Raw genomic sequence first — 23312 nt, forward strand, 5'->3', positions numbered from 1 at the left:
AGCCCAAGAAATAGCAACAACAACAAAAGACAAAAAGACAAAAAAAAAAAAAAGAAAGTGAAGCGAGAAAAAAAATCCCAAACAAGATCATAGCGTGACTGTGGCTGGAAGGAAATGCAAGGATGAGAAAAATGAACATCTTAGTACTGTGAAGCCCAGATAACAGAAGTGAGCATCTTATGGGGGAGAAGGTGTTGCAAGTGGACTCACACTGATCCCTGCACGGCAAGACCCTGACTTCAATGATAGGAGGTTAAGTACCAGCTTCAAACCCTCTGTGTGTTCTGTGAGTTTCCAGTGATGTTTCCACCTGGAGCTTTCTTCTACATTTACCTTAATGGCTCAGCTGGAATTGAGCCATCTCTGGTAAGTGTTCTTGAGTTGTATGCAGTATTGGCAGTAGCTTCCTTATTGTCTGATATTAGAAATAGAAATTCCACCCAGCTGCAGCCAGGCTGTTGCTACCTAGGCAGTGGAGGGGCATTTATACTCTTGTCCTCTCCAACACTGAGTGGCCTTTTGTCACCTTCACAAGTCTTCAGATTTATGAGAAAGCTTCCTGTTCCTAGAGTGGCTCTGCCATCAGCCTTTTCACTCTGCTTTTTACTCTTTCTGCTTTCTTGGCTGTAGTAGGAGAATCTGCTCCAGTGAACATTACATTGTTAATATGTGTAAAGCATTTAAAAGAATGCTTCGCATGTATTAAAGCTTCTGCTATTACCATTAATATGATTGTTTTTATTACTGCCACTATCTCGGATCTGAAACTGGAACCCAGCTAAGCCTCTGACTTAGCTCTCGTTATGCCGGGTGGCTTAAGAAAATTGAAACTTATCTAGAAAAGGGGTAGAAAATTTTGTGGCCACTGTCAGCTCAAAAAGTCTTAAAAAGATCAAAGTATTATCACTTTACTAATTTTACTTGTTAGGGCTTTAACATCCCCTAACTGGGTTACTGAGAGACCCTTGTCCAGGCTTGACAGTGGGATGGAGAACCCAGGAACCTCTGTGCAGAGTGATACCCAGCCATCTGGTGTCCACCAAACAGCAGCTCAGCGTGGGATGGCAGTAAGCAATGAAGCTAATGTCAGTATGTTCCAGATACTGTTCTAAGTGCTTTTATATAAACTATTTCATCTATTCTTCATAAAATCCTATGTGTGGGCACTATTATCCTCATTTTATAAATGAAGAAACAGTCATAAAGAGGTTAGTTAACTTGCCTAAAGCTGCAAAGATATTAAATAGGATATCCAGACTATGTACTCAGCCAGTCTGATCTTGCAGCCTTTGCTAATAACCACCTCACCATGCTGACAGGGAGAACCCTGGTGTAGAGGCAGAAGTCCAGCTCTGATCTCATCTCCTTCCCTCCATCACTCAACAAGTCTAATGATCTTGGGGAAAGTACTCAACCTTCCTGAACCTCTCTGCTCATCTGTAAGGTAGGGATGGTAATATATACTTCACAGGACGGTTGTAAAGATTCTTACGAGCCCTCTGCTTAGTAGGCATTCAGTAAATATTCCTTCTCTTCCAACATCTCAAGATAGAATAGGAAAGCTGTGCATCCTAGTCTGGGTGGAGAAGGAAGAAAGAAGAGGACAAACATGGGGCCAAACCATTGCAATATAGTATAAGAAATGGCGCTGTAGAGGAACGTACAGAAAAAATAACACCTTCTGAGCTAGGGCAGGGTGCAGCTGGAGGAGCTGCGAACTACCAGTGATGTCTGTGTTGGATATTGAAAGACGAGATGGGATTGGATGAGGTGGACAGAGGGAGCAAGTTTCCAGGCCAAAGGAACAGCACGAGTGCAGGTGCTAGAGTCTGGAAGAGCTCGGCAGCCTTTGTTTAGGGCATGGCAAGGGGTTGATTTGCGGTTGGAGTTTAATGATGATGGGAATTGATAGCAGCAAATAAGTTGCAGAGGGGACACACAAGCGTTCAGATGTTAGTATGATCCTGTGCCCTTAAGATTACAGACACGTTTAAAAACAAAACTTAATGAAATTAAGTAAATTTAACAACCAAAGGCCCCCTTAAGAGTGCTTTACTTTTTTATTTTTTCATTTTTAATTTTTTTTCTTGTCTTTTTAGGGCCGCACCTGGGGCATATGGAGGTTCCCAGGCAAGGGGTTGAATTGGAGCTACAGCTGCTGGCCTACAGCAACGCTGGATCCTTAACCCACTGAGCAAGGCCAGGAATCAAACCCACCTCCTCATGGATGTTAGTCAGGTTCGTTAACTGCTGAGCCACGACAGGAACTCCAAGAATGCTTTACTTTTTTATTGAGCTATAATTCAGGTACCATAAAAGTCACCATTTTATAGTGTACAGTTCAGCACCCTTTAGCATATTCACAAAGTTGTATAACTCTCTCTAATTCCAGAACATCTTCATCACTCCAAAAAGAAGCCTACTACTTATCAGCAGTCACTCCCATTCTCCCCCTCCATCCTCTGGAGCCCTTGATCCACCTTCTGTCTCTCAGGATTTACCTATTTCGGACAATTCACATCAGTGGAATCATAGATTCCATTTTGTGTCTGGCCTCTTATACTAGGCATAATGTTTTTGAGATTTATCTGTGTTTTAGCATATGTCCATATTTCATTTCTTTTAACAGGTAAATAACTTCCTTTTGCATGGTTGTACCACATTCTGTTGATCCATTCATCAGTTCATGGACATTTGGGTTGTTTCCACCTTTTGGCTGTTATGAAAAATGCTTCTGTGAACATTCATGTTCAGGTGTTTGTTTGACACCTGTTTCAAGTTCTTTGGATCATATACCTTCAGAGTGAAATTGTGAGCAACTCTTGTGTTTAATCATTTGAGGAACCACCAGACTGTTTTCCATAGTGCTGCACCTTTGCATTCCCACCAGTGACACGAGTTCCAATTTCTCCACATCCTCACTCACACTCGTTATGCCCCCTCTTTTTTGAATTATTGCCATCCTAGTGGGGTTAAGTGGAATCTCATTGTGGTTTTGATTTACATTTTCCTAATGACCAATGAAAATATGTTGGATATCTTTTCATGGCTTTTTGGCCATTTGTTTATCTTCTTTGGACAAATATTTATTTCAGTCCTTTTAAATTGGGTTGTTTGTCTTTATTGTATTGGTTCTCTATAAATTTTATGTATTTTAGATAATAGGTTTTTATCATATATATGAGATATTTTCTCTCCAGAAGTGGGTTGTGTTTTCACTTTTTTAAAAAATTATTTTTCTTCTTAGTTTAATGCCGCATCTGTGGCATGTAGAAATTTCCAGGCAAGGTATAAAATCTGAGCTGCAGCTGCCAGCCTGTGCCACAGCCACAGCAATGCAGGATCTGAGCCACATCTGTGACCTACGCTGCAGCTTGTGGCAATGCTGGATCCTTTACCCACTGAGCAAGGCCAGGGATCAGACCCACATCCTCATGGATACTGGTGGGGTTCTTAACACACTGAGCCACAGCAGGAACTCCTGGACTCATAGTTCTATTCCAGTGATACACGTGTTTACCCTTTTGTCAGCACAGCGCTGTTTTGATTAATGTAGCTTTGTGAATGCTCTACTTTAACTACTCTGGATGTGCTTCTGATACGCAGTACATTTGTGTATTGTAAACATTTTTTGTATTTTCCTTTTAAGTTTCTTTGGAGCATGCACTTCTGTGTGGATCATTTGTATAATCAGTACCCTTGTCATTTAAAATAATTATGAAATGTGTGTTTTATTGCTTTATTGTGCTATGCTTGGTTTTGTCAAACTCTTAGGTCACCCTGTTTTCTGGGTTGGTTTTTACTGTTTTAGCCTTCTTTGCACTGTTTCTTCTGGACCCAGACTCATTAGCTAGCAAGTCCCACTCCTTGGATGTCAGGGGGTGCTGGCTGTGTTTTTCAGTTTGTTCTAATAGAATTTCAGACTAGCCCCACCTGCCTCAACCCCAACCTAGTATTTTCTGCCAGTTGTGAATTGAATTTCCGGGGAGGAAAACCTGCTAAGAGAACCCCTTTCTTGAACCAGAGCTCTCCAGAGATCAGGCATGGCACCCTCCTTACGATCTGCTGTGTGCTTTTTTGCAAATTACCATCCCTGAGATGTCATACTGATGAGGATACACAGGGGAAAAAACCTGTCTTTTGAACTTCTCTCATGCTGCGCAAACAGGCGTCTACAAATGCTGTTTCCACATGTGGTATGTCCCTGTCTTTTGAAGGGAGGAGCTCCCGGAGATGATGGGGCTTGTTCAAGGTTGCCCAGTGACCTCAGAGCTACTCGAAACAGGCATCATCCCTCACCCCCTTGGATTCTCCCCACATCATCCTGCGCAAACACTTCTTTCCTGCTGGGCAACAGAAGATGGAATTTACATCTCAGGATTTTTCCCAAAGGAGGTCTGAGTTTCTCATTCCTGTTCTTTTTTTTTTCTGTCTTTTTTAGGGCTGAACCCTAAAAAAGAGAGTTCCCAGGCTAGGGGCCCAATCACAGCCAGAGCCACAGCAATGTGGGATCCAAGCCTTGACCCACTGAGCAAGGCCAGGGATTAAACCTGCGTCCTCATGGATGCTAGCTGGGTTTGTTAACCACTGAGCCACAGTGGGAACTTCTCATTCCTGTTCTTTTGAGTGATATAGGGAGGAGCCCCAGTACACTGACTTGCACACATTGTGCTGCTCTTTCAAGGATCCAGATCATAGGTTCCGCAACAGATCTGGGAAAGAAGGGGCCAGAAAGTAAGCCTCTGCAGCCTCAGGGTGTCCAGAGCTCTTCAGGGACTTTGGATGAGCAGAAATGCCCAGTTTCTCCCATAACCAATGGGGTATATTCTGTAAGACTTGGCTGCAGCAGTTTTTTGTTTGTTTGTTTGTTTGTTTGGGGGGCCACACCTGCGGCATATGGAGGTTCCCAGGCTAGGGGTTGAATGGGAGCTGTAGCCACTGGCCTATGCCACAGCCACAGCAACGAGGGATCCAAGCCACGCCTGAGACCTACACCACAGCTTACTGCAATGCTGGATCCTTAACTCACTGAACAAGGCCAGGGATCGAACCTGCGTCCTCATGGATACTAGTCAGATTTGTTTCTGCTGAGCCACAACGGGAACTCCTTGGCTGTAACAGTTTTTGACCAACTTATTAATATATATAAACTTTTCCTATGGGAATTTTCAAACCTATGCAAAAGTAGAGAGAATAATGAATTACCAGGTACTTGTCACTCAGCTTGTGGAATTATCAACACATGGCCAATCCTGTTTCATTTTACTCCCCCATTCACTCCCTCTCCATTGGATTATTTTGAACCAAAATAAGTATATTATGTTTTCAGTTTCTATTTAGTTTTGAAGCTATTTCCCTTAGATACTAGAATGTGAGCAAATTGCTTCTAAAAGTTTCATTAGCCTGTCATTCTTTCTCTGGCACTGTTTTTGTTTTTGTCTTTTTGCCATTTCTTGGTCCACTCCCGTGGTATATGGAGGTTCCCAGGCTAGGGGTCTAATTGGAGCTGTAGCTGCCAGCCTACACCACAGCTCACGGCAACGCCGGATCCTTAACCCACTGAGCAAGGACAGGGACCGAATCCGCAACCTCATGGTTCCTAGTCGGATTCGTTAACCACTGTGCCACGACGGGAACTCCTGGCAGTGTTTTTGTATTGGCAGCATTATAGGAATTTCCTGGCCTCAAACTCTGTTCCCTTGTCTCTCCTACTCCCCGAGTCCTGTGAACCTGTCATGCACCTTCACTGCAATCCCAGTGCCTGGACCTCCACGCACCAAATCTCCCAGTTCATCACTCTGACGTTTGAGGCTAGCCTGGCAGACAGAACGTGCCTAATTAATAGTTGTTGATGACTGAATGGATGAATCCCATTTGGCTTTCCACTCACCTGACCCTCACACTCAGCTATTTTAACAGTGCACTTGGGTCTGTGTATATTAAATGAGGAGAAATTTAACTGAACCTGGAGAAGCAGTGTTTGTCCACAACCCCTTCTGTCCAGCTGCAGAATCTGAATTTTCCTGGCTCCCCCTGCTGGTCACTCCTGGGCAGTTACACACAGATGCCCCTGGTGGCAAAAGATTGGAATCAGAGCCAAGTTATGCCAAGTGAAAGTAGAACACTGTTGTTCCGTGCCCAGAAAGTCCACGGCAGGAAGGAAGAGAGCAGATTGTTGAAAACAGTTCTGGGAGGGCAGCTTTCTGGGGATGGGGGTGGTCCACTTCCCAGCACAGTCAGGAGGGCAGAGTGGGGGTCTCAGCACTGGAAGACTTGAGTACCGTGACCACATGGGTACATAAATGAGCTGGTCATTCTGTGCAGTGGCCTCTATGTTGAAAATAGCAATGGGGTCCTTCTCCTCTTAGGATAAAGCACCCTGGGCAGACAGAGGGGTCCCAGAAGTTTTTCTTGGCCTCCCGTGAAAGTTGAGGCCGGGAGGGTGGTGGATATAGATGAGAGCATCCCCAGAGCTCATGGTTTCATGTTGGATGCATGACTATACCTCCCAGCTTTAAGACCAGTAAGGATTCTGTGGAGCTCTGGGTGCATGTTTCAGCTGGGGGCCCCCGTCTCTGCCCTCTGTAAATACAATAAACTCCTGAAGCCCACCCACCCCCTCCATCGCATTTCTGGGTTACTTACACGTATTTTTCTTTTACACAACCCAGCTTCCCAGAAAGTGGGCTGTGGCAGAATGCATCTCACCAGACTCCAGCCAGCTTCAGGTGTCAGGGGGGTTAAAGATGGTCATCACTAAGGGCAGAGCCCCTCTTCTTCTCTCCAACCCCAAGCCCCAAGTGCCAGGGTAATTCCACCCTAAGCTGAACATGGCTTTTGTTCCTTTTCAGGGTATAGAGTTTCCCCACAGAAGGGAGCCCAATCCAGAAGAACCTCAGGGTATGAGAATTGCTAATGGACATGGGCAGGTTTAAATATGAAATGTATGGAAGGGATTAAATTTCTGTGCTGAGTGGTGGGGACATCATCATGGACAAATTCCTGCATTCTAACGGAAGAGGTAGACCATACACAAATGAGTATATAATGTGTCAGGGGTGCTAAGTACTAAGAAGGAGGAAGAATCAGGGGAAAGGGGTAGGGTAGGAGTGCATTGTTTTCAACTGGGTGTCAGAGAGAAAAACTGTTGAGGTGAGGGAGTAAGCACTGTGACTCTCTGGAACAGGTATTCAGGCAGGGGCTGGTGAGTGCAAAGGCCCCAAGGCAGGAGCATGCTTGGCTTGTGAGAGGAGCAGCAAGGAGATTGGTGCAGCTGGAGCTGGAGAGTAAGGGCAGGTCCGAGAGGGGCTTTGTACACCTTGCTGAGGGACTTGGATTGCTTTGAGTGAAATGAAAAGCCGAGCCATTGAGGGTTTGGAGTAAAGAGTAACATGAACTAACTTGTACTTGAAAAGACTCTCCAGCTGTGGTGTGGAGACTGATCCTAGGGAGGCAAGGTTGGGAGTGAGGGAGGGAGGGAGTGAGGTGGCCTGGATGGGGGGTAGCAGAAGAGAAGGAGCGCTGGATTGTAGATACGGTTGGGCCAGCAGGGCCTGCTGTAGAGTGACTGTTGCATGTGAGAGGAGGAAAGAGCCCAAGGCCACCTCCAGAGGCCTGGCCTGCTCACTGTCACCTGGAGAAGGTGCTGCCCTTGGCTAAGAAGTGGGTGCTGGAGAACAGTAAGTCTGAGGGAAAGCTCACCAGTTCTGTTTTTATCTTCTCCAAGTGAAGGTATCCACTTCAATAAGAGTAGTCATTTCAAAGAGGCTGCTCAAAGGAATAATAATAGTGGCTAATGCTGTCACATTGTGCTTTACAGTTGACAGTGTTCCCGCTCACGTTATCTTCTCTGTATTCACATCACCCACGTAAGGGAGTGTGTTTTCTTTCCATTTTACAGACAAGGAAGCTGAGATTCAGAAAGGTTCTGTATAAGGGACCTGGTTCTTGGATGCTGCCACACAGAGGAAGGCAACAAGCAGTTAGTCTCAAAGAGCAGCAGCCAATCACCATGAGATGGCCACTTCTGAGAGGGCTCCCTCATTGTCCACAGCCTCACCACAGGGAGGGGCAAGTAGAGAAGTGGTGGAGGACAGGCCATGTTCTCCTACCCTCCACTAAAGCCACCAGGGCCATGGCCAGGTCCAGCCTCCCCAGGAGGGGCAGGGCAAGAGCTTTGAACAGGAGCTTGAGATGAACATTTTTTTTTTTTTTTTTGTCTTTTGTCTTTTTGTTGTTGTTGTTGTTGTTGCTATTTCTTGGGCCGCTCCCGCGGCATATGGAGGTTCCCAGGCTAGGGGTTGAATCGGAGCTGTAGCCACTGGCCTACGCCAGAGCCACAGCAACGTGGGATCCGAGCCGCGTCTGCAACCTACACCACAGCTCACGGCAACGCCGGATCCTTAACCCACTGAGCAAGGGCAGGGACCGAACCCGCAACCTCATGGTTCCTAGTCGGATTCGTTAACCACTGCGCCACAACGGGAACTCCAAGATGAACATTTTTAAGTAGTTTTATTTGTGTAAATATTTTTAATGAATCTGAAATACCAGGAGACTATTTTAATTTCTGAAAATAGTTGAGAATCTTTGGCACCCATCATTAAGCTATCCAGGAGTTCCTGTTGTGGCTCAATAGGTTATGAACCTGACCAGTATCTGTGAGGATGCGGGTTTGATCCCTGGCCTTGCTCAGTGGGTTAAGGATCCAATGTTGCCCTGAGCTGTGGTATAGGTCACAGATGCAGCTTGGATCCCGAGTTGCTGTGGCTGTGGTGTAGGCGGGCAGCTGAGGCTCCAATTTGACCCCTAACCTAGGAACTTCCATATGTCGCAGGTGCAGCCCTTAAAAAAAACAGCTAGCCAGTGAGAAAGAGGGGTTTGCCGTAGTGTTACTGAGGGCAGCTATTGAAAAATATAAAAATGGATTATATTTATACAAGGTAAGATGCCCCAGTAAACTAGTTGCAAGTGCATTTTCTTCTAGTCTTTTTTTCCATGCATCTTTTTCACATTGTTCAGACCTTACCACCTAGGCAATTTTGTTTTCTCATAACAATTTTTCAATATAAACATTTACCTCTATGGTGTTAAACATTTTTGTAATTATTTTTAAGTGTTTGTATAATTAACCAGCCATTTATGCTACTTTCACTTTTTGCATACGTATTTGTGTATTAAGTGCTTTACTATTATTTTGTTAGAGAGCTTTCTACAAGTAGAATTTAAAGAATATGAGCATTTTTAGACTCATAAATTCTAACAAACTGTTTTCCAAAAAAATTCTGCCATCAGCATAGGAAAGTAAGAGTAGGCCTCGGACCAAGATCTTCTGACTTTAAATCTCAGGCTTTTTATTCTGGGTGAGGTTTATGAGCCTTGGTTTTCTAATGTGTGAAATAGAGACACTGGACCCTTAACAATCATGAGAGTCAGAAGGGTTATGTGCTCGATGAATGGGGCTACTTGTTATTTTAACAGAAGAAGACTTGTTATTTATACCTGGCTGCATAATTCCTCTTGGGGAAATGTCTGTGTAGCCATCAGAGTGTGGTCTGCCCCGACCAGTTCTTCTTCACTGTCTGGTTGCTGCCCCACTTCTTCCAGCATCTCCTACACAGTCTGAAATTGCCATTTTCTCACTTGGTAACATGAAGGTACTTGTCACTTTGTTGACTGGTATTTGGATTTCAAGTTTTCCTATGTCCTCCCTTCTCTGAGCCCCCCTGCTGCCTCTACACCCATCCCTACATGTCTGAGTCCTGAGTGGGCTCCAGGGTCCTGCTTTAAAGCCAGCACGTCTCAGACCTTCTCAAACCATCAGAGCATTTTTTTGGGCCACACCCATGACATATGGAAGTTCCCAGGCCAGGGATCAAACCCAAGCCGTAACAGTGATAACACTGGATCCTTAACCTTCTGCACCACAGGTTACTCCCCATCGGAGCATTTATTTGCCTTCACCTCTCACCACGTTCTCTCTTGTGGTTCAGACATCTGCTCGTGTGTGTGTCCCGAGTCCTGTCCTGCTCTGGGTGCTTAAGCATCTTGAGAGAAGGAATTCAGGAGTTCCCGTCGTGACACAGTGGTTAACGAATCCGACTAGGAACCGTGAGGTGGCAGGTTCAGTCCCTGGCCTTGCTAAGTGGGTTAAGGATCCGGCATTGCCATGAGCTGTGGTATAGGTTGCAGACGCAGCTTGGGTCCTGCATTGCTGTGGCTCTGGTGTAGGCCGGCGGCTACAGCTCCGATTAGACCCCTAGCCTGGGAACCTCCATATGTCACAGGAAGCGGCCCTAGAAAAGGCAAAAAGACCAAAAGAAAAGAAAAAGAAAAGGAATTCAGTCCCTTCTGGCTCACAGTAACAACTCAGACCATCTGTTGAATGAATCAGCAGCTGCTAAGTGCCCGGCAACCTTCTAGGTACTGGTACTACAGAGATGAATTACCTCTGCATGAGCCCTATTCGCAAAAAAACTGTCCTCATACAGGGAGATAGATCCATAAAAGGATGATATAAAAGGAGAAATATATGCAGAACAGGGAGATGGAACAGAGTGCTGGGGCCTAGGGTTCTTGAGCCAGACAGTTCAGGATTCAGGGATTGACTCTGTCCCTGCACAGCTGTGTGGCATTGGCGAATATTTGACCTCTCTAGGCCTCGATGAGATGAAACATGATCCACTACACAGGGTCGCTGATGTGCGTGAGGCCCCAACACGGTGTGTGGCATAGAGCAGTGGTGTGAGCATGAAAGTTGCTTCCCTCCTGGAGGGGGTGGAAAAGCTTTGCAAAAGAGCAGGGGCCAACCTTATCATCATCCTGAGAAATCTTTTAAAAAAAAGTAGTCTGGGCTCCTCAGCATGGACCTCAGAACATCCAGAAGGCTGAGGGCATGGGAAGAGGACAGAAGCAGAAGAGAACAGTGCCCTTGAAGGAGGCAGAGGTGTCCATCCGTCCATCCGTCCTCCGTGCTGCAGGCTCTGCCCTCTGCCCAGTGTAGACTGGCCGAGGCAGGGCCCAGACTGAGTGGGGCAGTAGCTTTCCCTGTGCACCCATTCCCAGCCCCACAGAGAAGCTGCAGTTGGAGGCATCTACCTGTACACTGCCTGGTCTTCCAAAGACACATATTCCTTAGGACAACTAGCCTCTAATATAAATGTTTGGCATTTCTTTTCACACAGTTTAATGAGAGATGCAGATCCAGCAGTTGTTCTCCCCCACCGCACCCTCCCCTGTGAGGGCCTCTTCTTGGTGTCCAGCAGGCCCCCTGGAGAGGTCCCAGGAGGGTCAGGAGGTGGCCACAGACAGCAGGCAGAGGTGGGTGTGGAAAGACTAGAGTTCTGGGGGCCCTACCGCCTGGTGCTGGGTGGCCTGGTACGGTTATAAGAACTGGAGAGAGCTGGAAAGGCCCTGCTGGTAACTTTAGGGTAGGTCTTGGGTAACATCAGGGCAGGTGCTGACACTGTCCTTCAACGTGAGAGAGGGCATAGCTGTGGGATTTCCTCCAGCAGGGGACACCTTTTCGGGAAAGCCAGGGAGGACCCAGCAGATGGTCACAGGCCTCGTCCCCCACTTGTTCCTAGCCCTCCCCTTGCCAGCCCCCTGCCTACTCTTTTCCCTTAGTCCTGCCTCCTCTGCCCCTGTTCCAGAAAGGAGACACAGATGGAAACAAGATGACCAGAAAACCAGGTGGGCAGTTCTTGTTCTGGGCACACTAGGCCCTCCTTTGTGTGGGCTCTGCAGTTCCTTAGGACAACCTTTGTTGAGGGTTGTGACGTTGCACTCTGAGTGGATCAGTGGATTGATCAGCAGACCAAGAAATCACAAGCTCTGGGTATCAGATCCATTTTATTTATAGGAACCATGAGCCTAAGGTAGGCTGGGATTGGAGTCGGGGTGAAAACTAAGATCTAAAGCCGGGAGGAGCCTGGAGAAGTAAGGGAGAAGCTGGTCAGCTGTTCAGGCTCTATAAAATCCAGCCTACCGCCTGCTCTTGTACAGCCTATGAGCTAAGAATGATCTTTACATTTTTAAATGGTTGGGAAAAAATCAGAGTATTTTGTAACATGTAAAAAGTATTTGAAATTCAAATTTCAGGAGTTTCTGTTGTGGCTCAGTGGGTTGAGAACCCAACTAGTATCCATGAGGATGTGGGTTCGATCCCTGGCCCTGCTCACTGGGTTAAGGATCTGGCATTGCTGTGAGCTGTGGTGTAGTTTGAAGACATGGCTAGGATCCCACGTTGTTGTGGCTGTGGAGTAGGCCAGCAGCTGCAGCTCTGATTTAACCCCTAACCCAGGAACTCCCATATGCCGCAGGTGCAGCCCTAAAAAGAAAAAAGTTCAAATTTCAGAGTCCATCAGTGAAGATTTGTTGGGCCCCAGCAGTGCAGATCTGTATCGGCTGTACCTGGCAGCTCTGGGACAGCAGAGAGTGAAGAAGCTGGGACAGCAACCACGCAGCTCACAAAGCTGGGGATGTTTACCCTCTGGCTCTTTAGAGCAGTTGCCTGTTCCCTGCTCTTGTGCACTTTTGTGCAGGTGTAGGCTGGTGGAGGAGATAACTCAAAAAGGGAGCTTTCTGAGTGTTTCCTAATGTGCCTTGCAGGTATCCGCCCATTTAACCCTCACAGCAGCTGCCCTAGTAACAGCTGTTATCCTCATTCTCCGAGGAAACAGAGACATAATTGCCAGAGGTCACCCATTAGAAAGAGGTGATGCTGAGGTCTGCACCTGCTGGCTGCCTGCGGAGACCACCACAACCCAGGACACAGTGGGGACAGCCTGGGGAGGAGCACATGTGGCACTCTGGAAGGTCATAGGAGGACAGAGGCAAAGAAGGCCGTGGAAACAGTAAGATTCAGATGCACAGGGCTGTGGAGGAAGAGCCTCCCAGGTTGGGGGTGTTCCAAGGCTTGGGGCCAGGACCAGGTGTGACATGCTGAGAAGGGGAGGTCTGGGTGTGGAGCCTGGTGGCTGGGACATGCCCTAGTGCAGATGCAGACTCTGGGCCTCAGTGAAGGTCCTCACTGTACCACTTAAAGCCATGTGTTTGGGGCAAGCTGCTTAATTGTGAGAATAGCACATACCTCCTTGGGCGATTGTGAAGGCAAACAGATTTATAAGTGTAAAATGTTTAGAAGGGCACCTGGCACTTAGTGTCATTATTATCATGGCTGTTGTTGTTAGGAACAGGATATTTGTGCAGGATGACACAATAAAGGCCTGAGATGTGAAAAACAAGAGCGCAAGTTGGGGCTTGGGCTTGGGGCACCCCAAGTAGAAAGTGTGGGATTGGAACCAGGGAGTCCAGGAGGCAAGGTGCTGTGGAGAGTGTTTGGGGGCCCCACAAGGCTCTGGAGGGTGAATGGCAGAGAGCAGGAACGGGGGGACCAGGGAAGGGGCTGAAGTGCACTCATGCCCAAGGGATCCTGCTGGATGCTCAGCACCTGATGCACATGATTAAGCCTCATTACAGCCTTCCCAAGTCAGACCTGTCATCCCCACATCACACTGAGGAAGCCAAGGCTTGGAGAGTTGCCACAACTGTAAAAACGATCTGAGACTGGCCACAGGCTGCACTTTCTCCCAACTATGGGTGGTCATGTTTCTCTGCAGCCATATGTGCCAGGTTTCCTTGGTGCCTAGGGCCTTCCTCACCTCTGCCAGGGCCAGAGATGGGAATCACTGCAGTGGGGAGGTAAGGCCAGTGCCCTTGCCTTGGTCCAGGCCCTTGGGCAGTGGCCAGATGGGCTGGTGTGACAGGTCTGTCTGGGCCCAGGGAGGCTCCAGACCCCAGAGGGTCAGTCTAAGGGTGAAGCATGTGCTCACTCGCTCAGACTCTGGGTCCTCCCTGGGCACGACCCTGGCTTCCTCTGCAGCTTTCCTCAGCTGCCCTTGTAGGCTTTTGTCCTGGGGGCCAGGCAGGGAAGCAGAGCCTGCTGTGTACCAGGCATAGTAGTGGGCATATATATGTGTATAGAGGTACTGTCACTGGAGCTTGGGAACAGAGGTTCTGGAGTCAGAAGTCAGACCTGGGTTTGAATCCTGGCTCTGCCACTTCCTACATGACAGGGGTGGAGGCAGGCAGGGGAGCCTCCACCTCTCAGCCTGTTTGCTCACCTGCAGGAGGGGGAGAGTGGAACCCACCTTAGGGTGGCACAGAGTTTAACTCATGCTTCCTTAGGCTTCACAGCCTGTTTTACTGGTGAGGAAACCAGGCTCAGATTTGCCCAGGGCTGGTGGTGAGCAGGTAGGGGAGCCGGACAGGCAAAGCACAGGCTCTTCCCCTCTGGCCAGGATGAATCATCCCACCCTTAACACACACACACAGCTTTTCTCCCTATGGTCTGGAGAGCAGGGTGTTCAGAGGTAGTGCGAGGCTGGGGGCAGGGATGCCTCCACATACTGCCCAGACCTCTGGGAGCTGTACTTGCTTTGTTGTTTCGTCTTGCTCCTAGCTGTGGTGCCTGCCTGTCCAGATGTAATTGGGGGTTTTGTGGGGCAGGACTGAGAATGTCTCTAGTCAAGACCATGGTTCAAGGCCTGGTCCTCTGCTTTAATGCCCACCAGGTGTCCTGGCTGGCATATTCTTCAGTGGTCAAGGCTGCCTCTCCACAGGGCCTCAGCATTGCAGGCCTGCCCTTTCCCCTAACACTCACCCCTAAAGGGCCCAAAGCCTCCATCCGCATACTGTAGAGCCCAGCAACTTACCCAAGATTTCATGTAGATGCTCAGAGGTTTTTTAAAAATCCACCAGGCAGTGGGGTGGGGCATAAAATAGGTGAAGGGTATTAAGAGGTACAAACAAATAAGCACCAGGGGTGTAACACACAGTATATTTAATAAGGTCAATAATATTGTTGGGAGTTCCCATGTGGCGCAGCAGTTAACAAATCCGACTAGGAACCATGAGGTTTCAGGTTCGGTCCCTGGCCTTGCTCAGTGGGTTAAGGATCCGGCGATGCCGTGAGCTGTGGTGTAAGTTGCAGACGCGGCTCAGATCCTGAGTTGCTGTGGCTCTGGCCTAGGCCGGTGGCTACAGCTCCAATTGGACCCCTAGCCTGGGAACCTCCATATGCCGCAGGAGCGGCCCTAGAAAAGGCAAAAAGACAAAAAATAAAATAAAATAAAATAATAATAATAATATTGTAATGACTATAAAGGGACAGGTGGTCACTAGACTCGTCATGGTGATCATTTCATAATGTATGCAAAAATCAGATCACTATGTAGTATACTTGAAACTAACATGATATTGTACGTCAGCTATATTTAAATTTTAAAAAAAGAAAAAGGGCGGAGTTCCCATTGTGGCTCAGTGGAAATGAATCTAACTAGCATTCATGAGGATGCAGGTTTGATCCCTGGCCTTGCTCAGTAGGTCAAAGATCCCATGTTGCTGTGAGCTGTGACGTAGATTGCAAATGCAGATCGGATCTGGCGTTGTTGTGGCTGTTGTGTTGGCCGGCAACTGTAGCTCCGATTCAACCCCTAGCCTGGGAACCTCCATATGCTGCAGGTGCGGCCCTAAAAACGACAAAAATAATAGTAATAATAATAATTTTAAAAAAGGAAAAAAGACAAAGGGAGTTCCCATTGTGGTTCAGCAGAAACGAACCCATGAAGATGCCTGTTCAATCCTTGGCCCCACTCAGTGGGTTAAGGATCCAGCATTGCCACAAGCTACAGTGTAGGTTGCAGACATGTGGCTCAGATCTGGTGTGGCTTGGCTGTGGCGTAGGCCAGCAGTTGTAGTTCCGATTTGACCCCTAGCCTAGGAACCTCCATATGCCACAGGTACGGTCCTAAAAAAAAAATAAATAAAGGAAAAAAAGAAAAAAAGTACAGCTTAGTCTTTGCCTTTAAGCCAAAACAATGACATTACTGATATTACTGTGGACCTAAGTCATTGTGTGCTTTTCTGCTTCTCCTGGTCAGTGTTTATTTATTTTTCTCCCCTTTGTCACTCTTTTTCTACCTGTTTGGGTGTAAATGCTGTTTCTCTTAGTTCAGGGACTTCTTCCCCAGGGTTTCTCAAGATGCCAGTCTACAGTCCATCTACCTGGGTCCTCAGGCTGATTCTTGCTCCGGTGAATTCTGCATGTGTTCACTTCCTGCCTCTTTGCCATTCTGTCCCCCTTCTTCTCATACACTGGCCACTAAGGGTGCGACAGCCTCTTACTTAACCCTGTGGGCCACAAAGGGTGGTGGAGATTCAAGTTGCTGAGCTCCTTAGAACCCCCTGAGGAGTTCCTCCCTGCCCTTGTCCCATTAAGTTCCCCTCTGCCTCCAGCTCTCCCTCTCAGGGTCACAGCCCCTGCCTCTCACCAGCCTGGACCACCCACCACCTCTCCTGCTGTCCCTGTCCCTTCCTTGCCCAAGTTTTCTTATCTGAACTCTATGGTTAATAGTGCTTACTAGTTAACTGTCTCTCTCCCTTTAGGCTCCGCAAGGGTGTCCTGTGCACTACAGTATCCCCAGGGTCTGAGATGCAGGACAGTGAAGACAAGGTGTGAGCAGGTGGGTGGATGCTGGCAGCAGAGTCCACAGTGGGAACACTTGCCTTTCCATCCCAGTGGAAAGTGGGACTGTGCAGTGAAGAGGAAGAGAGGTCTCCAGGGGTCCCACCCCCACCGGGTGCAGGGGCACAAACTGCCACCCTCTGGATCCCAAATCCCCATGGCTGAAAAAACAGACTCAGGGGAGCAGGTAGAGTAACGTACTAACGTATTTAATACAGTCTGGTCAGATCAATTCACATCACAGGGTCAACCTGGGCTTGCTCACATGTGATACAACCGAGATATATGATGTCTCTACCTGACAGCCCTCCTGCTTTCCGACAGCACTGAAACCCCCACCTCCCTGACCAGACTGGCATTTTTAAAATTTTGCATAAAACTATTTCTTCCATAGACTTCAAACAATCAACTAGCCAAGTTAATTATGGTACATCTAAACAAAGTTTAATCCTAACCCTAATGTGTGACTGCGGTTTACAAAGAGCTCTGTATCACCTGGGATAGCTTTCAGTAGCAATTCACTACAACTGGTCCTAAAAAATAATAACAATAATAATAATAATTAGAGAATTAAAACCCAACAGCAAGTTGAATGGTTAAAATCACATAAGAACTGGAATTTGGGGTAGGGGTGTCCTCAATTGCTAAGCTTGTCCTAGTGGTAAAATGCTAGCCTTTAGGCAGGGCTCAGAAAGGTCTGGGACCCTCCAGGTCAAAGGTCAAGCTCAGAGGGCTCTCAGAGGACACTCACCCCATGGTCCATGGGATGCTGTAGGCTTCCAGCTTTCTTAAAAACAGTTGGGCATCATCATGGTGTAATGGGTGGAGACCCTGCTGTGGTTTCTTTTGAGGGATAATAAGAAGGGGGATGGAGAGATGAGAGAAGGGGGAGGGGACCCCAAATCACCGAGGTCCCAGGATGCTGTCAGGTGTGGGTTTGGGATTGGGGGTCACAAGGGTCTGAGCACCGGCAGTTCCAGCTTCCACCCATTAGAGAAATTGGCCCTGGTGCTGCCTTGGAGGCCTGTGTAGTGTTTTCTGCCCTCATCCCATTCCAGGTCTCGCAGATATTTCTGCTGAGTATCAGATGAGAATCTATTTCTAAAGACCATCAGGGGAGGGGAGGGGTGACAGGGCTGGAGGGGGAGTTAAAAACGAATAAAAATCTCTCAGCTACAGAACCCAAAGACACCACTTCCTCCGCATTCACAGCATTTCTCAGCTGTCCCCAGTGGCGTTTCCATGGGGACGAAGCCTCTGCCTCACTTGCCCTCAGGCCCCATGGGCTGCTGGTCAACCTCGGGATCTACCAGAGATGATGCAAACGCTGATTGAACGATCTGAAACCCAAAGGACTCAAGGAGAGACATGTTCTGCTGGGGAGAGAAGGGCGAGCCAAGGGTGGGGCCCAGGTCCCCCAGGGGGCCCCCAAGGGCCCGGACGTGCACCTTCTGGATGTGTTTGTTCAAGTAGGACTTGGAGCGGAAGAAGCTCCCACACTCAGGGCAGGGGTACTTCTTCTCCCCATCGGACTCCAGCTTGTTTTTAGGGACCGCCATGTCGCAGAAAGAGCCATTGGTGCTCTGTTTCTCAGGGGTCTTCAGGTCGCTGGCATCTGAGAGGTCGCCGTAGGAGTCGGAGCTCTCAATCGGATCCTGATGTGAGCATTTCTGGCCTTCTAGGAGGAAACAGAACACAGAGGAGCAGTGAGGCCGGGCTCTGGGGACACCCCTCCTGGAGGGGTCACCAGGGGCCAGCTCACAGGCTCGTGGAGGGCAGCCGATGGCCAGCCACCGCCCTGGCAGAACCCACAGAAGTTCAGCTGGCCAGTCAGGGAGCCTGGCATGCCTACACGGGTGAGACAGCAGGGCCCGGGGCTGCCAGCCTCCCTCGCCGCGGACTCCTCATGCAGCGCACGTGTACTGCTCACCACCATCTCGGCCTGCTTCGAGGAAGGGGTACGGAGAGGGGGCTTCCACTGCTTCTGCCCAGGGCAACCCAGACACCCCCAGCTGCTGGGGTCCAACAGCTGTTGTGAGGATGCTGGGGGTACATCAGTGGCCTCACCTTGGCCCCAGATGGGCCGCACCCTAGCAAGGCTGGACCAGAGCCACAGGCCCCTCAGCCTGAGCAGACCCCATCAACAGCTGAGTCAGAGCCAGTCCTTTTCCCAACGCTGCAAACACAAGCCCTGCCCTCACTGCCTCCGCCTGCCAGAACCCTTCCAGGCCAAGCGGTCAAAGCACAGAGCTTCAAAGGAACTGAACAACTCCACCATCTGGCAGTCCCTACACAGGGCCCAGGACGAGCTGGGCCTGCAGACGGCCCTCACTGACGTGCCTGCCTGGCCCAAACGTGGGTCCTGCACAATCAGCAGCTTCCTGCCTGGGCTAAGAGCGCCATGCCGGGAAGGGAGGTCTGTGATGGGAGCGTGGAGCATGCCATCTCTGCCGTCTGCCAAGCCCCTGGCGTCATCCCCAAGGCAACACGACTTGAAACACCACAGAGCAATCTGAATCAACAAGTGGAGGTGGGGCCTAGGGAGCTCTATGCAAACCAACTCGGAGTCAGTGCCATGCATCTCACAAACGTGGCCAGAGGCTCTCCAGAAAGGGCTGCTCACAGCAACCAACCACCTCGGCTCCCCCTGCCCACAAGGTCAAAGGAGAAGAAAGCATTCGGCCGCAGCTCCTAGCCGTCCTTAAAGGGCCACAGGCAATGGACAGGCCCAGAGGGACCCTCATCATGCAGGCCTCCTCCTCCTGCCTGGGGCCCGGGCGTCCCGCAGGGCTCCAGACATGGGGGCTGGCCAGGAGCAAGGGAAGAGAAGGCGGGGACTAGATCTCGGCAGTGCCCTAAAGCCTCGCTCACTGCCCTGGAGTGAGGTACCCACTGTGACTTGTGTCCTGGAGGCCACTGCCACTCAAATCTCGAGCCTCCTGGAGGCAGCCAGCAAGCCGGCAGCCTTCCCGCCTCCCCACGCCCGGCCCAGCGCCCCCACAACACAGTCTGCGCAGAGAAGCAAAGTGCAGAGCAAGGGGTCGCTTGCCTTTGTTGCCATAGGTCCTGGCGCAGTGGAACGCTGCTCCCCCATTCGGGATGGGCTCCTGGTGCCTGGAGACCTGGGGAAGGGGAACACCGTGGTGGGTTTTAACATGGACCTTTAAGTAGGAGGCAGAGGAGAAACCTAAACAAGATAAAAGGAGATGAGATCCCGCGGCCAGCACACAGATACCTCTCTGCTTCCCCCACGCCTCTCCTCCGGCGGCGGTGGCTAGCCTTCCTAGAAGGGGCCCCTCCTTGGCTCAGAAACGCTGCAACCACAGGAGCCACCTGGCTCAGGAGGGAGGGTGGCACTCTCCTCGAGTCGGCTTCTTGGCAGAGCCCTCTCTGCAAGGCTGTGGTGGAGGGCTGCCTGGAAGGAGGGCCACATGCCTCTAGGCTTGCTTGGTGCCTCAGTAACAAGCAGTTTGAGAGGACGTCCCACAGCCCCAGACCAGCTGCAGGGTCCACGGCTAGAAATGCATTCATGAAAAGATATGGGGCTCCAGGGCAGCCAGCAGAATGCCTGCTTAACACTTGCGAAGATAAACTTCCTGCACAAGATACCGGAGGGAGGCAAGATGAAATCCCAAAGAAATGCCTCCAGGAGGGGAATCCCCTTCTTGTATGTGGTAGGACAAGCTCTGTTTTGCTAACTTTCTCACCTTCAGAATAACTGGATTTAATAACTGTTTAGATTCTTTGAAGGATAATAAAAAACAGGAAGTTACGTTAAAGGGGTGCAGTCCTTTCTTATTCATGGTGATCTTTTTGGTTTGGTTTTGGAGGATCCATCAGGTTCACTTATTAAGGAAGAAATAAACAGGGATAATCCTTGTCTTTATTTGGGGGAGGGGCAGTCCTGCCCTCAGGGAGCTGCTCCATCCCAGCCCAGATGCTCCAGCCAGTTTGAGCCTCAAGACACCCCACGCTGGGAAGAACAGACTGTGGGCCAACTTCCGCTGCAGCCACAGTCCGAGGATGTGCAACCAGGTGGGCTGGTCAACGGATTTCCACTTGGTCTCGCAAGAAGGAACTGTGCCATCAAATCTCCCCAGTCAAGGATCCGAAAGTGCCGCTGGCAGGAACCACAGCTTCTTGGCAGAAGGCCCTCCGGGGGGCCAGTGCCCTGACAGTGTCCCTTTAGTCCACTCCAGATCCTCAGGTATTTTTATTCCCTGGTTAAACTGCAGTCACAGAGTAGCTGTAGGATTCACTACTAACTGGGGAGACGGGACAGTGCTGTGTCCCGTCTGCACAAGACTTGTTTTAAAAAAGTCTTGAATTGGCCCAGCCTTTCCAACACTGCCAGGACTACAACAAAGGTCACCTTCATCATGCAACAAAGGTGTGCCAGGCCTAGTGCACCGCATGCACTGTTCTGTGCCTTGCGGCCAATGTACAGCCACTAAATGGCAACACCTGGACTCCAACCCTAGGACCATGTGCCACTATTCGGTCCTTCACCACCAGGCAGACTCTCTAATGTCCCTGCATCTTGGCCTTGGCCCTAGGAACATTCCCTTGGACTCTTCACAATAGGTTCTGTATCACCATTTACACTCCTGTATTTCTCTGCCATGTTGGTGGATTAGAATGGAAGCTGCTGATAGGCAGGGGCTGACCTGCAGTAATCTTATTTAACAGACATTCCCCTGATGGTAGTAGCATTCGGTGGTTCTGGAGGGAAATGGGGACTGGGTGGATTTTCCTTCCTTTCCTGACAAAGACCCTCCTGGACCAGATGCTGGTCCTGCCCCACGTGGTGGAGCTCGCCATCTGTGCTGTGACCGACTGGTATGCCTGGGGCCAAGCACAGGGACAGGCTGGCTCACAAGGGACCCACATAAACTCTCCTACGAGGGAGGCTATAGTCAGAAAGGAGCAGATAAGCCCTGCCCTGCGGATGGTGCTGTGACCCCAGCAACTAGCATAATGTATCAGGACTTTCTGACTGATGGATACTACTTTGGAAAGTAATTTTTTTTTTCTGTTTTTTCAATCCTTTGTGGGGTTCTTGAATGGTTTGAAGCCCTCTCCATGGAGCACCAGGACAGGGCTGCTGCAATCAAAAGAGAGGAAAGGAGGGAAGGAGCTCCAGGAACTATTATATTTACTCCCTGTGCAAAGAACCGTGCCGGGGACACAGCAGATGCTCAATGAAAGCTCCCTGCGTTTTCCTGAAAAACAGTCTGGGGACCATGTTGCTGGGTCCCCTTGACACCACCCCAGCTGCAGACTACTTACTATCTATAGCAGAACCATGGGGATGGTAGGCGTGGATCCACAGCTGCCACTGAAGCCCAGAATTTACACACAGAGCAGGTTGGCCGCCAAGTTTTGGAATAAAACAGAAGCTGAGTTTCTGAGAACACATATTTGAAGCCAGACACATTTGGCTGGAATCCTAAACTCACCTGCCCATTCACCACTGATGAACCAAGAACCAAAGAGGCGGCTTGACATAGGCATTGGGGCCACGCATGACTCCACCACCACGGGGGCCAAGCCACCTTCGTTCCAGCTCCAGACGCGGAGAGTTTATTACCGCGAGGCTGCTGCCCCTCCCTTGTGCTTTCCTGCCTGGTGTGCTACAATTTGTACACGGAAGCCAGCCGCCTCTGGCAACTCCCACAGCCATGCAGGGGTCAGGAATTGCCTTCTCCTCATCCATGAGGAGGGGCTGGGCTCAACGCAGCCCCAAGCTGGAGGGGCACAGAGTAGGTCATGTCAGCTCAGGCCAGGGGATGGCAGGCTGTCTGCATCCATGCCTAGCATTGGCGACCAGCTGTATGCTCACCTCTGGCTGGAGAGGAGGCTTCCTCTACCTTTTAAGCAATAATGTTGGAGTCCATGTGTTGTTTCTGTCAAAGCAGATTCCCAAGATGCTATCCCTCTTCCCCCCATAGCAGTATCTATGCACATACACAAAGACCCTAAAAAGCAGGAAAATCGCAGTGATCTACTTGGTCCTTCCCACTCAACTCATGTCCCTCTTGAAAGTGAGGGAGCCATCATACTCCTCCCTCTGCAAATTATCTTCTCTCCAGATGCTTCAGCCCAAATTCTGATTTGTCTCTAGGACAAAGACTGGTCATCTGTGTCAAGGGTGGGGCCAGGCAGCCAGGACATATCCCCTCTCTCCCATTTTTCACAGGTAAGCGTTGTCTGTGTGGCTGAGAGCAGGCAGATACATAGGTGGTTACGTTGCCTTCTTAAGAGCTGTTGGGACTGGAGGATCTCAGAGGACAATTGGAAAATCACTTGATCCAACCTTAACCAGTGGACTGGCCTGCTGATGTTAGTCTTTGTTTAACCCTTGTAGACAGAACGTCCCTTGATCCCTGCAGTTCCCCTGTAGTCATGGCCTTGGTGGCGAGCAAGGCGGATGACCGCCTAGAACCCTCTGCATTCTGACTCCAGGTCTAAGTGTCTTCAGTGGCCTTATCCTCTTCCTGGAAAAGCTGCCTGGATGGGGTCGTGTCTTCCTATTTCTGTTGAAGAAATGAGTCCAGAGGCAGAATCCTTCTTCTCTTCTGATGAAGACCAAGTGTTTTCTCTTCCTTCTAAGTACTCTGGGTGGGTGGACCAGAGCCCTCCTGGAGGAATGGCACTTCCTGCTCTGACTCTGGGACCCAAAGCTGTTTTGCCTAAGATCCAGATCTAGTCTTGGCTTTTCTGAGCAAAGGTGGACTCTGGTTTTACTCCCCTGGCACCCCCACCCAGCCTCGCAGCCTGTGGCTAC

At 49.5% G+C, this 23312-nt stretch overlaps 2 protein-coding genes and 1 long non-coding RNA gene across 3 annotated transcripts in view; 2 read left to right on the forward strand and 1 right to left on the reverse strand.

Annotated features, from left to right (window-relative positions):
- On the forward strand, window positions 1–17873 carry LOC110256709. Its single transcript, XR_002338597.1, has 3 exons — window positions 1–1444; window positions 16447–16523; window positions 17738–17873. It is a non-coding gene; the product is annotated as an uncharacterized LOC110256709 (long non-coding RNA).
- PATZ1 (POZ/BTB and AT hook containing zinc finger 1) overlaps window positions 16714–23312 on the reverse strand; it is an 18041-nt gene continuing 11442 nt past the window's right edge. Inside the window, 2 exon segments of the mRNA XM_021073093.1 lie at window positions 16714–18203; window positions 19575–19712. Of these exon segments, the coding sequence (XP_020928752.1) occupies window positions 17788–18203; window positions 19575–19712 (554 nt within the window). The 3' untranslated portion in view covers window positions 16714–17787.
- On the forward strand, window positions 18210–21671 carry LOC110256708. Its single transcript, XM_021073095.1, has one exon. The coding sequence runs from the start codon at window positions 18370–18372 to the stop codon at window positions 19039–19041; it is 672 nt and encodes a 223-aa protein (XP_020928754.1). The 5' UTR covers window positions 18210–18369; the 3' UTR covers window positions 19042–21671.

Source organism: Sus scrofa, chromosome 14, assembly GCF_000003025.6.
Source record: "Sus scrofa isolate TJ Tabasco breed Duroc chromosome 14, Sscrofa11.1, whole genome shotgun sequence".
Classification (NCBI taxonomy): domain Eukaryota; kingdom Metazoa; phylum Chordata; class Mammalia; order Artiodactyla; family Suidae; genus Sus; species Sus scrofa.